This window comes from Notolepis coatsorum (genome assembly GCF_963971535.1).
Source record: "Notolepis coatsorum genome assembly, chromosome: 19".
Classification (NCBI taxonomy): Eukaryota; Metazoa; Chordata; class Actinopteri; order Aulopiformes; family Paralepididae; genus Notolepis; species Notolepis coatsorum.
In genome coordinates, this window is record NC_140183.1 from 28,800,980 (window position 1) to 28,815,277 (window position 14,298).

The 14,298-nt window shown below is 40.5% G+C and overlaps 1 protein-coding gene across 1 annotated transcript in view; it reads left to right on the forward strand.

Moving 5' to 3' along the window:
* Positions 1 to 5,052: 5,052 nt before the first annotated feature.
* The window catches only part of LOC311246433 (guanylate cyclase soluble subunit beta-2-like), a gene marked incomplete at both ends in the record, with an annotated part of 20,327 nt that continues 11,081 nt past the window's right edge, over positions 5,053 to 14,298 (forward strand). The window contains 6 exons of the mRNA XM_084336589.1: positions 5,053 to 5,148; positions 5,522 to 5,595; positions 7,817 to 7,911; positions 11,225 to 11,385; positions 11,900 to 11,999; positions 13,365 to 13,468. Coding sequence (XP_084192715.1) covers positions 5,053 to 5,148; positions 5,522 to 5,595; positions 7,817 to 7,911; positions 11,225 to 11,385; positions 11,900 to 11,999; positions 13,365 to 13,468 — 630 coding nt within the window. The remainder of the gene's footprint in view (positions 5,149 to 5,521; positions 5,596 to 7,816; positions 7,912 to 11,224; positions 11,386 to 11,899; positions 12,000 to 13,364; positions 13,469 to 14,298) is intronic.

Genomic DNA, 14,298 nt, shown 5'->3' on the forward strand with positions numbered 1-14,298 from the left:
CACCGTTTCCCCACCTCCAACACCAAGAGGATCTGTAGAGCCGCAGATAACCCTGCCAAAGGCAGTCTCCCTTTTTGTTTGGAAATTGTTACTTGACTCCTTTTTGACTCTGTAAATAAATACGCCCTAGTATTTGGCTAACTGTGAACTACCTGTCTGTGCCGTGCGTTTGAGGTCGGTTTCAAACCCTAACAGTTTCTTTTGAATGGGGGTAGTTGCTTCGTTTGAATGCGGATAGTTGTTTCTTTTGAATGGGGATAGTTGTTTCTTTTGAATGGGGGTAGTTACATTGGGCTCAAACAGTTGTTACCACATGGGGTTGCCGAAAAAATGTCCCATGAGAAAGTAGAACTGGAGTCGACTTTTGCTGTAACACAACCCCTCCCAATCGATCACAGCGGAAGACAAGGGATTTGGGGGGGGGGTTAAAAAGCTCACAGCATGATGTCACATAAACGGCCCATCCACACCAACGCACCAACCTGCACTGAGGTGCCACATTGTCTGATTAGATGAACTCGGCCCAACTTTGTCATTTGGATTGCTCAATCATTATTATTTTTGCATGAAAAAGTTCCATAGTGCATAGTCCTTTATTTCTTGCTCGAAAACGAATTGAGGTTGCCCTCATTTTCATCTGTGTCGAGTTTCAGTTCATCAAGATAAATAATTAAAACGGATGAATATAAAGGTAAGAACATTTTCAAAAAGTGTTTTAATTACAACATCATTAGTAATTATAATTACATAATGATAAAAACACAATAAAAACTATAAAATACAGTCAAAACACAGATAAAACAAGTACACACAGTGTACCAGGATGGTTTAAGAACTTTAAGAAGAAGGAAAACTTTTTTCAGCCTAATCTGGAGGCCTACCTTAGTGTGAAGAGACTTTCCCTTTGTACCGAACAGAGCTGGGACAGTGGGTTAGGGTAGAACGAGGACAGCTGAGACAGTTGTGTAGGGCAGAACGGGGACAGAGGCACCATGTTCTCCTGACTGGTTACCTCCCACAGCATATCTTCACACAACATCTCTATCTGGGGGGAAATGAAAGGGCAAGTTCAGGATTCTTGACCCTTATTTCCTTCTCATTGATGAGGTTGGTGAAGGGTTGAGTCCTTTCTCAGCACAATCCATGCTGATGTGTTTCATATTGGATTCCCAGCTCCTCCTTAGTTAAACACGTAACTAATGTAAAGTAAATGGGGCCACTGTAAAAAGCTCTTAAACATACTGGGTGCAGTGTGGAGTAGGTTTCAGCACTGGGGAGTATGTTTCAGCACTGGAGAGTAGGTTTCAGAGTAGGTTTCAGCACTGTGGAGTAGGTTTCAGCAATGTGTATAGGTTTCAGCGTTTATAAACGTTTCAATGACTCAAAGGATCCAATGTTTTTGACCACTAGTTGAAAGCTAGGAAAGCTGCATGAGTAAAAATGTCTTTGAGAATGTATTAATTCTCATTCATTTATGGGTTATATAGGTTGGAGTCTGGGTAGGAACTCAACCACTAAATTACCTTATTTCGTGGCATTGTGTGTATGGTTGATTCTACATGGTGCTAAAAACAGCCTAAACAAGCTGTTCAGAATTATTGCTCATTGTGATGTCACAAGGAGGACACAAGCAATAAAGTAGCTTTGATTAATAATTTCACTAACTTAGATAATTTATTAAAACATGTAATGTGTGCTACACGCATCAAAATGGCGTGTTTAATACAAGGGATGAAAGAGGTGCTGGGAGAAATAAATAATCAACATTTGAATTATTTAGTTGAAAAGGTACAAAACATGTCCCCTTTAATAAATAATAATATATCATAATAAATATACATAATATGTATGTTGTGAAATGTTATGATTTGGTTTATTATAAAATCATCAAACCTTTATTTAACCAGAAATAAAAACCCATTGAGACCGAGGTCTCTTTTTCAATGGTGATCTGGCCAAGAAGGCAAGCACGAATTATATGACAATACATACATACAGTAGACTACCATACAACCAAATTGTTTTGTATTGTGTGTGATGACTACTAATAAATAAACATTATGTCCTCTTTGATAAGTAATAATAAAGATACATACTATGTCCCCTTTATGAATAATAATATATCATAATAAATATACATAATATGTCCACTTTAAGCCTTTTATAACCACTACATCACTGCATTGAATCTGTAACAAAGTGATCCTTACCTGTCTTTCTCTTCTCTCTGACAAGACAATTGTTTCTCTTGTTCTAAAACATCAGGTACTCAGGACTTGATGTCCTCTTAGGAGTTGTACAGCTGGGGAGGGTTTAGTTGCTGGAAGAAATACATAATCAAAATGTTATTTGGTTTGTTTTCTAGTTTCTTTAGGGGGTAAAACGTACACATGTTCCACAGACTCAAGAATGTCATATAAAATTGTTGAAAAGATACAAAACTTTAATAAATAGTAATATATAATTATGTGCTGTCAGGCGATTTAAAAAATAAATCTAATTAATTACAGGATTTGTAATTAATTAATCTAATTAATCGCATTTTAATCGCATAACCATTTTATGCCTGATATTCTATATTCTATAATCATATTTCAAATTGCATGTGTCCGGATGTTTAATCATCTTCCATGTATTAATTTGCTTAGATTTTTCAGGTCTGGTCAATTTGAGCATAGTGTTATTCACAGTCAAAGATAAAAAAAAAAATGTATTGATATTCTCATTTGGTTCATTACAATTTACTCAAGCCTAGTAACAGACACAGTATTTCTGACACTGGGAATACATTCCCTGAGATCCATATGTCCCTAGAATCAGATACCAAGAACATGCAAAGAACAGCACTAATATATATATTAGTGCTGTCAGGCGATTACAAAAATTGATCTAATTAATTACAGGATTTGTAATTAATTAATCTAATTAATCGTATTTTAATCGCATAACCATTTTATGCCTGATGTTCTATATTCTATAATCATATTTCAAATTGCATGTGTCCGGATGGCAGAATTCAGTACTGTATCTACAAAACCTTCTGTCATCTTCATCTATTAATTTGCTTAGATTTTTTAGGTCTGGTTTGAGCATAGTGTTATTCACAGTCAAAGATAAAAAAAAAAAAAAATTATTGATATTCTCATTTGGTTCATTACAATTTACTCAAGCCTATAGGAATACATTCCCTGAGATCCATTAGATGTCCCTAGAATCAGATACCAAGAATATGCAAATGGACCATATAAAAAAAAGTCTGTAAATGTGTATTCTACGTTCTTATGGAATGAATGAGATAAAAAAAAATCTTTTTTTTGTAATACATTTTGAGTTAATTTTCATAATGCGATAATTTGCTGTGTAATTAATTCATCTAATTAACGCGATAAACGGACAGCCCTAAATTATATATATATATATATATATTTTCTTTGTATTCGACTAAGAGGTTGGCAGTCGACTAGGGCTCCTTTCGACCGATTAGTCGACTAATCGACTAATAGGGGTCAGCCCTAGACTGTCACTCTACTGATCAGCTACATCATTAGTATAGGAAATAGGGCTATGTGTCTAAAATGCTGGACTATCCCTTTAAAACATTTGAGAACCACAACAAACATGGTGCATTGGAAGTCATAATAGTAATTTATACTATGTTGTAAACAAAGTCATAGTAGTAATGTATACTATGTTGGAAGCCATTGCAGTACTTTCTACTATGTTGTGGTAATATAAACCATTGGTTTTTGAGAACACAAACAGTTAAGTTTACATCTCTGTTTATGATTGTCAAGGTCAATATGAAGTGAAACTAAAAAAGTCTAGTACAGTCTGTCATCAAGAGGAACCCCCCGCTCATAAAATAATATAATAATGAGCAGTTTATAATTTACAAAGTTATAAACAACTTAATTTACAAAGTTAACAAGAACACAAGTTCTCATGTAATAAACACATGTACGCGCACACACACACACACACACACACACACACACACACACACACACACACACACGCACGCGCACGCACACACACACACACACACACACACACACACACACACACACACACACACACACACACACACACACACACACACACACACACACACACGGACACGTGTCTCCCACTGGAGGAGAGAGAGAGAGACTGGAGGAGAAAACATTCTGCATCCTAGCCTACACTAACACAGTGAGAGAGAGAGAGAGAGAGAGAGAGAGAGAGAGAGAGAGAGAGAGAGAGAGAGAGAGAGAGAGAGGGAGCGAGAGAGAGTGTGTACTCCATCCTAGCTGTATTGTGTTTGACTCCAGTTTTCTTCAGGACTTGTAGACAGACTCTGACGCAGGATGGTGAGTAGCTAATATAATCTTTTACTTTCCTGATGTCGTCACATGACATGTAGCCTCGCTCTTACATGTACATGTCGTTTTGAGGAAGAGATTTTTAACTCAGAGGTGGAAATATTCTAATGTATCACAACTGAATCAAAGATAACGGTCTCAGAGGGAAGATCGGGTCCCTGGAACTCTTTTTGAAGATAGAAAGATACCTGAAAAGTTACTCTTTCACTGTTGGTTTTTCAGAAAGGCAGGGACTACAATTTAGTTGACATTACATGTACATTCACATTTAGTAATTTAGCTGACACTTTTATCCAAAGCGATAGCAGAAAATAGGAGGGGTTTCATCTGTGGTGAGAAGTTTGGAGCAAGGACAGATAATAGCCTGCTTTGTTTTAATGACCCCCCAGGATCCCGGATAGAAGTGAGTCTCAGGGGGCCAGAAGATGCAGAGCATAGGGATCTTGAGGGTTTGTAGTTTGAGACCATTAACCTGAAGTAGGAGGGAGCCGTTCCCCTTGTTTCACGGTATGCAGGTCAAGAGCCTTGAAGCAGATTCGTGCAGCAATGGGAAGCCCGTGCAACACTATGAGAAGTGGGCTGACGTGGGCTAACTTTGGTAATTTGGAGATCAGGCGGTCCGCTGCAGTCTGTACCGTAGGTGCAAGCCGGTAAACCAGCTAGCAGTGCATTGCAATAGTTGAGGCGAGACATGGCCGCTGATTGCAGGAGGAGCAGGTGCATGGTGTCTTTTGTCGAGAAGGAGCAGGTCCTCCTCACGTTGCTCTGGAAGAATCTGCAGCTTACTGTACGCAGTCCTCATTCCATCAGGCTGTCACTGCTGGTCCTCACGACGTCTCTTTAATCAGCAGGCTGTCACACATTGTTTCTACATGTTAGTAAATGAGGAATAGTTGCAACTTTAGAATAACGTCCCATAAAAGTCTATAACTCATCAATATGGTATTAACTGACCTGAGGAATAGTTGTAACTTTAGAATAATGTCTATAAACTATTAACATAAATATATGTACTAACATTTAAATAATGATTTGTTACTGATTTCTTAAAAATGTATTAATTAGTTTTTAGATCAATTGTGCTTTATGGTGTGTTTATGGTGGATGGTGTTTTTTTTTACAGTACAGGTTCTGATGTTGTACCGTGTTTCTTTTTTTAGTACGGCTTCATCAACACCTGTCTGAAGTCTCTGGTGACAGAGAAGTTTGGAGAGGAGAGCTGGGAGAGACTCAGGTCTGGATTGGTTCTAGCCAGTTTCAGTGGAACGTTTGATTTGTTGTATAGGAAACGAATAAAACAACGTTCACATTTCAGCGGGAGAGACGCTTTGCTCTGAGCTTTGTATGAACAATTTCAATGGAATCGCGATACTCGGGGGAACAGATTTGGTCCAAGTGTATTTCCTATCAGCTATTGTTATTAGAGGTTGCCGTTTTACGACATTACAGATTCTTCCTTTAAATGTAGGCAATTTCAAATAAATGAGCAAGAGTGAGCTTGCATGTCCAGCAGAAATAGACCAAGCTCTGCATCACTTTTCCAACCCGGCGCTGTGTGCCATACTTGCGCTAGAAAGGTTTGCCACCAGCAGCTTTAAGCTGGATTTGAACATATTTAAATAAAAAAGACTAAATATTTTCAGATTTCTTTGGCCTACCAAGTGGTATTCCCAGGGTTGCATTGGAAAACAAACACCATCATTGTACACAGCCAGGGGAAGACTTTTTTTTCATTATTCTTTTAAAAATCTAACTTAAGATAAAGATGAGACTGCTGAAACTTCCGCAAGTTCTACTAAAGTGAAATATCTCTTTAAGGCCCTGAACCCCCATCTGCGCCCATTTGAGTTGTTACATGTGATTTAGTCCAGAATAACAGAGGAGAGTGAAACGTAAAATCAGAATAGTCATTCTTATACATTCTCTCTCATTGGGCTAACTTCTAGTTAATGAAATAGTGAAATTAAATGACAGTATTCCTCATCTTTTTGGGGACGCCCTGGAACCCCCTTGAGGGCGTGATTACATATGCACGCCGCATTTCTCGGAGACGCTCTCTGATTGGCCGACGCCTGTTTCTACACTGGTTAAGTTTAGGCACTCTTCGAAGTTGGTTAAGGTTAGAGTTTGTCTTAGAGCGTGACGGCAAGTTCTTTCGACGGTTAAGCTTAGGCACTCTTTCGAAGTTGGTTAAGGTTAGAGTTTGTCTTAGAGCATGACGATAGAACACCAGGTTTGCAGGCTGTTTGACGAGGAAATGGGCAAAGACACAGCTCGTCACGGATTGGGCAAACGCGTCAGTGGCCAATCAGAGAGCGTCAGTCAGTGCCAATCAGAGAGCGTCTCCGAGAAATGCGGCGTGCATATGTAATCACGCCCCTTGAGGACCCCTGGGTGTCTGTGGACCCTCTGTTGTGAACCATTAACCTAGTTAGCTGCTAACACTGAGCCTATAAGGGATATGTATTTATACAGTATATGTAAATGTATCATCAGTGTTGGAAGAAGTACAAAGTTCCTTTACTTATGTAATTATTATTTATTTTTTATTTTTTAATAAACAGATACATTTGTACTAAAAGAAAAAGTCCTCTACTTAAGTAAATGTAGAGACGTATTTTCTATTAAATGTAAAAGTATGCATTCTAGATGACATTTGTGTATTCCAGTGCTTGGGAGCATTCAACCCTTGATACATTGACCTCTAAATGTTGTGTTAAAGTGGTATGTGGTCCAGTTATGCTGCTCTGATTATGTCCTCTTGAAGTTGACAGGCTTCAAATGTGAAAGTATGTATATAATCTTTATACATTTTTGCCATGTTTTCTATGCAAAATATTTGTTTTCAAAGTAACTAGTAACTGATGCATTCAGATAAATGTAGTGGAGTAAAACGTACAATATTTCCTTTGAAACGTAGTGGAGTAAAAGTATAAAGTTCCCTAAAAAGTAGCTCATCACTTTTCACTTGAGTAAAAATACTTTTACTACTTTTCACCATTGCATATCATTAAACAGTATGTATATATGTTGTGATATACATATGAATACATGTACATACAGTGTTTGATTATTTGATTATCCTGATGATGATATAAAATGTATAACATTTACGTGACACATGTAACAGAGCACAGAAGTAGAAAGAAGATAATATATAAAATATGATGTGCGTGTGTGTGTGTGTGTTGTGTGTGTGTGTGTGTGTGTGTGTGTGTGTGTGTGTGTGTGTGTGTGTGTGTGTGTGTGTGTGTGTGTGTGTGTGTGTGTGTGTGTGTGTGTGTGTGTGTGTGTGTGTGTGTGTGTGTGTGTGTGTGTGTGTGTGTGTGTGTGTGTGTGTGTGTGTGTGTGTGTGTGTGTGTGTGTGTGTGCGTGCGTGCGTGCGTGCGTGCGTGCGTGCGTGCGTGCGTGTTTGTGTGTGTGTGTGTTTGTGTGCTCACACATTTCATGTGTAGCTGTCTGGCAGGCGTCCAGGACACCTTTATGACCTATGAGGTTTACGATGACATCATCACCATGAGACTGGTAAAGGAGGCCTGCAGCATGCTAGGTAAATAATTCTAGAATACAGTTAGCTAACATGAGTGCTATAGATAATTCTAGAATACAGTTAGCTAACCTGCTAATAATGTATTCCTCCTACTCCAACCTCACCTGCTAATAATGTATTCCTCCTACTCCAACTCCACCTGCTAATAATGTATTCCTCCTACTCCAACCTCACCTGCTAATAATGTATTCCTCCTACTCCAAACTCACCTGCTAATAATATATTTCTCCTACTCCAACTCCACCTGCTAATAATGTATTCCTCCTACTCCAACCTCACCTGCTAATAATGTATTCCTCCTACTCCAAACTCACCTGCTAATAATATATTCCTCCTACTCCAACTCCACCTGCTAATAATGTATTTCTCCTACTCCAACCTCACCTGCTAATAATGTATTCCTCCTACTCCAAACTCACCTGCTAATAATATATTCCTCCTACTCCAACTCCACCTGCTAATAATGTATTCCTCCTACTCCAACCTCACCTGCTAATAATGTATTCATCCAACCCCACCTGCTAATAATGCATTCCTCCTACTCCAAACTCACCTGCTAATACTATATTCCTTCTACTCCAACCGCACTTGCATAATAATGTATTTCCTCTACTCCAACTCCACCTTGTTAGATTCTGATCAATCTGCCAGTATCACGTCTTCTTGTGTTATCACCTCTCCATGGTCCCTCTGCATTGTGTACTTTTAATGATCCCAACGTCTCATATACTGGCTGATACAATCCTTATCTCTCCCCGTTAGTGCGATCCGCAAACCATAATAATTCTCCACCTTCGTAAGAATTCGACACTTCGACAACGTACTACCTTACAAGGAAAAGCGTTGTTTATTTTCATGAACAGAAGCCTCAGCTCAGATGTTAACAGATTGTATTGTCCTTGAAAAGTCTATTCTAATGATCTTTCGGTGTGTTCAGTCTATCGTCCTTCTGCTATTCAGTCCAATGGTGGTCAGGCCTGGTCGTTAGCCTGAACCATCCTCGTGTTAGCCGAAGCTAATGATGATGTGTCATTCCCCCCCCCCCTCCGTGATGAGAGGAGAGAGTCTCTTCTGGTTTCTTCCCTCTTAGTCTCAGTCAGATTTTAGTCTGCCCTTACCCGGAACCACTGTCACCTTTATAGGATCTTCGTCCTAGCAATGACGGCCCACCCCCTTCTGGTTGTCATGTGCCGCTGCCATGACAACAGCTGTAACCTTTACACACATCAAAACGTTTCATTACTGTAAAAACCTCCATCGCCCTGCTCCTGTGTCTCCTGCCCCGCCGTTATCTTTGTTGATGTACTGGGGAATTCAAAACATTCTGCCCTGCTCAGTGTGGTACTCACACTAACACCCTGCTCGCTCTGAACCACCGTCTATCACCGTCTGCTAAGGCAAACACATTTCTGACCCTTTAGATGCTCTCATCTCCCCCAATCTATAATACATCACATACATTGAAAAACACCCCAAAACACCCGTTTCCTTCAACCTGCTAATAATTTATTTAGATTCACGAAAATATGGCCCTTTAAATTGAGCAAGACCATGACCAGAATAATATTATGATCTCTGTGTCCTACTGGGGACGGGGCTGTAATTGGACATCGTGTCACTTTGACTCTTTCGGGGACCAGAGTGTAATTCTTGTGGGGACAACAGTGTTGATTGAGTATCTCTGTGGTCTTATTGACAATGTGGTATTCAGCAGAGAGTCTCACACTGCTGGCAGAAAGACATACTAGTGACTAGGAAATAGGAATGAACCCTAGGGCTGTCCCTGGGCTTTGAAGCGTCAGTATTATTGAATAATCCAAGCTTGATTCCTTAACAAACATTAACAAACATTTCAATGCTGTGGGTAGATTTAGGTTTTCTGAACGTTCTTATCATTGTCTGAAAATAACTGTTTTTCACAATGCATGTTGGATTATTATTTCTAATGCTGATGTAAGCTACGTTTTGGAGGGGGGGGGGAAATAAACACACACACACGCATTGGAATAGTGATTTTGACATTGATTACCATGGCAGCCATTGAAGCGTTGAAGCATTTAGGAATTCAATTAATTATCATAGTGTTACCATATAATTAAATGGTAAATGGCTGCATTTATATAGCGCTTTTATCCAAAGCGCTTTACAATTTGTTCCTCACATTTTTTACCCATTCACTCACACACTCACACACCGATGGCACAGGCAACCATGCAAGGTGCCAACCTACACATCAGGAGCAATTAGGGGTTTAGTGTCTTGCTCAAGGACACTTCGACACGCTGCCCGGGAGGAGTGGGAATAGAACCGGGAACCTCTGGATTACCAGACGACTGCTCTACCTCCTGAGCCACTGTCGCCCCCAATTACCATATAATACCTCAGTTACAGACATGGCCATACAAAACACCATTTACAGTATATACTTTGAAAACCCATGTGCCATCATCATCATCATCATCCTCATCCTCATCATTCCTGGCACGGTGGTGGAGTGGTTAGTAGTGTTGTCTCACAGCAAGAAGGTCCTGGGTTCGTACCCCAGTAGGGGGTTTCTGTGTGGAGTTTGCATGTTCTCTCCATGTTTGTGTGGGTTTTCTCCGGATATTCCGGTTTCCTCCCACACCAAATGCATGCTAGGTATATCCTGCCATTGTTCTTGACCAAGGTACTGGCATTACAACTGGAGCTGGTCCCCGGGCACTGCACTGTGTGGCTGCTCACTGCTCCTAAACAGTTAGGACGGGTCAAATGCAGGAGAAAAATGTCTGGACCTGTCCTCCACGCTGAAGCTATTTGGAGAGCACTCCTTATGTCTGTCTGTGTCTATCTGTCTGTCTGTCTGTCTGTCTGTCTGTCTGTCTGTCTGTCTGTCTGTCTGTCTGTCTGTCTGTCTGTCTGTCTGTCTGTCTGTCTGTCTGTCTGTCTGTCTGTCTGTCTGTCTGTCTGTCTGTCTGTCTGTCTGTCTGTCTGTCTGTCTGTCTGTCTGTCTGTCTGTCTGTCTGTCTGTCTGTCTGTCTGTCTGTCTGTCTGTCTGTCTGTCTGTCTGTCTGTCTGTCTGTCTGTCTGTCTGTCTGTCTGTCTGTCTGTCTGTCTGTCTGTCTGTCTGTCTGTCTGTCTGTCTGTCTGTCTGTGTGTGTGTGTGTGTGTGTGTGTGTGTGTGTGTGTGTGTGTGTGTGTGTGTGTGTGTGTGTGTGTGTGTGTGTGTGTGTGTGTGTGTGTGTGTGTGTGTGTGTGTGTGTGTGTGTGTGTGTGTGTGTGTGTGTGTGTGTGTGTGTGTGCGTGTGTGTGCGTGCGTGTGTGTGTGTGTCAGACCTGTCCTCTGAGGTAGTGTTGAAGCTGTTTGGAGAGCACTTCTTCAGCTTCTGTAAGCAGTCGGGCTACGACACCATGCTGAGAACACTGGGAGGAAATCTGACACAGTTTATACAGAACCTGGACACTTTACACAGCTACCTATCTCTATCATACCAGGTATGTCTGTCTGTCTGTCTGTCTGTCTGTCTGTCTGTCTGTCTGTCTGTCTGTCTGTCTGTCTGTCTGTCTGTCTGTCTGTCTGTCTGTCTGTCTGTCTGTCTGTCTGGCTGTCTGTGTGTGTGTGTGTGTGTGTGTGTGTGTGTGTGTGTGTGTGTGTGTGTGTGTGTGTGTGTGTGTGTGTGTGTGTGTGTGTGTGTGTGTGTGTGTGTGATCTATCTATCTATCTATCTATCTATCTATCTATCTATCTATCTATCTATCTATCTATCTATCTATCTATCTATCTATCTATCTATCTATCTATCTATCTATCTATCTATCTATCTATCTATCTATCTATCTATCTATCTATCTATCTATCTATCTATCTATCTATCTATCTATCTATCTATCTATCTATCTATCTATCTATCTATCTATCTATCTATCTATCTATCTATCTATCTATCTATCTATCTATCTATCTATCTATCTATCTATCTATCTATCTATCTATCTATCTATCTTTCAGGACATGAATGCTCCATCCTTCCGTGTGGAGAAGAGTGACAATGGCAACATGTTGCTGCATTATTACTCTGACAGGAAGGGCCTGTATCATATAGTACCTGGTAATTATACTACATACTACTGTAATATAATACTACAGTATGTACTAATACTGTTGTAATATAATACTATGGAAATATACTACTACCATATAATAATACCGGGTAAAAATATCACCATCTCTCTTTCTCTCTCTCTCTCTTTCTGTCTCTGTCTCTGTCTCTGTCTCTGTCTCTCTCTGTCTGTCTGTCTCTCTCTCTCTCTGTCTCTCTCTCTCTCTGTCTCTCTCTGTCTGTCTGTCTCTCTCTCTCTCTGTCTCTCTCTCTCTCTCTCTCTCTCTCTCTCTCTCTCTCTCTCTCTCTCTCTCTCTCTCTCTCTCTCTCTCACACACACACCCATTCACCCCTCCATCTCTCTCCATCTTGCCCTCTCTTTCTCTGTATTCCCCCCTCTCTCTTTCTCTCTCACCCCTTTCCTCCCTCTCTCTCTCAGGCATCATGGAGGCAGTAGCAAGGGACTTGTTCTCTAGCGAAGTGAGCATGACAGTGATCAACCAATCAAAGAAGGAGGAAGAGTCGGAGGAGGAAGAGGAGCGCACAGGGAAGAAGGAACATGTGGTATTTCTGGTCACACAGACCATAAGAGAGACACCACAGAAGAACAAGGTTTTTAAAAGTGTCTTTCCTCATTATCTCCTATAGTTACATACATGCCTTCACTAATACAGTATATATTTACTTTTTTATATAAATGGTTGTCTCAACTTCAACTTCAACTCTCATCTCTTCCTTCCGTCTCTCTCCCTTTTTCTGTGTGTGTGTGTGTGTGTGTGCATGCGTGCGTGCGTGCGTGTGTGTGTGCGTGCGTGCGTGCGTGCGTGCGTGCGTGCGTGCGTGCGTGCGTGCGTGTGTGTGTGTGTGTGTCTCTCTCTCATTTAAACTCAGGAGGTCTCCCAGGGCAGTGTAGAGGAGAGGTGTTCCTCTGCATCGCTCTGTCCAACAGGTACAGTAGGGGGGTTACTGGGACCTGGTTCAGAAGCCTGGTCCTCTTAAGGTTCACCTTAGCAGTGGAACATCTTTGTCTGCGCCCATGTTAACAGGTTTAGAGCAGCCTCACAGCCCGTGTGAGGCTGTGGAGAGGGGGAGGAGAGGAGGGGGGGGGGGGGGGAAGAGAGAGTGTGGGAGTGTGTGAATGTATTATAAAAAAAAAGGTTGTATACAATGCATAAACATTTTATTTACAGGACCTTTAATCACTTCTAACAAGAAAAAGGGATAACGTTTTATCAAATGGGGGTCCAGGCCTAATGTGTATAATTTTGGGGGTCCTTGACACAAACAAGACTGAGTACCACTATTCTAGACAGCGGACGTGGAGCTAAGGTTTTCTGGCCTGATGCGATGTGTGCATTTTGTTTTCTCCCCCAGATCCTCTCCAGGGCAGCTTCAGGCCCTGCTACCCAGACAGATTGTGGATGGAAGTGGAGACATTCTGCCAAGCCTTCCCCTTCCACATTGTCTTTGATAAAGATGTGAGGAGACATTCGAAATGACACTGGATATACTGTATGCTTGTATATGGGACAAAATATATACTGTAAATTATAGACTAGATTAGATTAGATTAAAATGTGTCATGATTTATACAGCACAAGTACAGTACAACGGAAATAAATTGGCATCTAACTAGAGTGCAATAGCAATACTGTACTGTATATGTATACTGTATGTATACTGTATGTATGTTTGTATATGGGACAAAATATATAACTGATACTGTATGAATGTTTGTACTATGTATGGGTCAAGATACATCATAATTTCAAAAAGCAATAAATAATGATGGAACACTACCTCAGTGTTTTCCTTTCTTAACCTGTTAAGTTAAGCTTTCTTAACCAATTGGGGGACCCTGCTGTCCTTGTCATAAATCGATCAATACAGACCGTATTAATTAATGTTGTGTTTCTTTTTCAAATGTAGCCAAGAGTAAAGACCCTAACCATATCAAAACAGCAGTCAAAGTGTATATTTCCAGATTTAACACTGCCATTGGAAAGAGGAGATTCGGCCCTATCCATAGATGTACAGTATAAATTGGCCATATTAAGGTCATTTATAGGCCTGATATTATATATTCTATATTCAAATTGCATTATAATTCAAATTGCATGTGTCCGGATGGCACTATTCAGTACTGTATCTACAAAAAAACTCTGTGAATCAACTACCCTTTATTCATTTACTTAGATTTTGTGTACACTTGATCTTAAGAAGGTGCTGAATGAGCTCGGTGAGGGAAATTCCTCCAACCTCAATGTTAGCATGGTGTTATTCACCATCAAAGATGCAAAGAAAATTT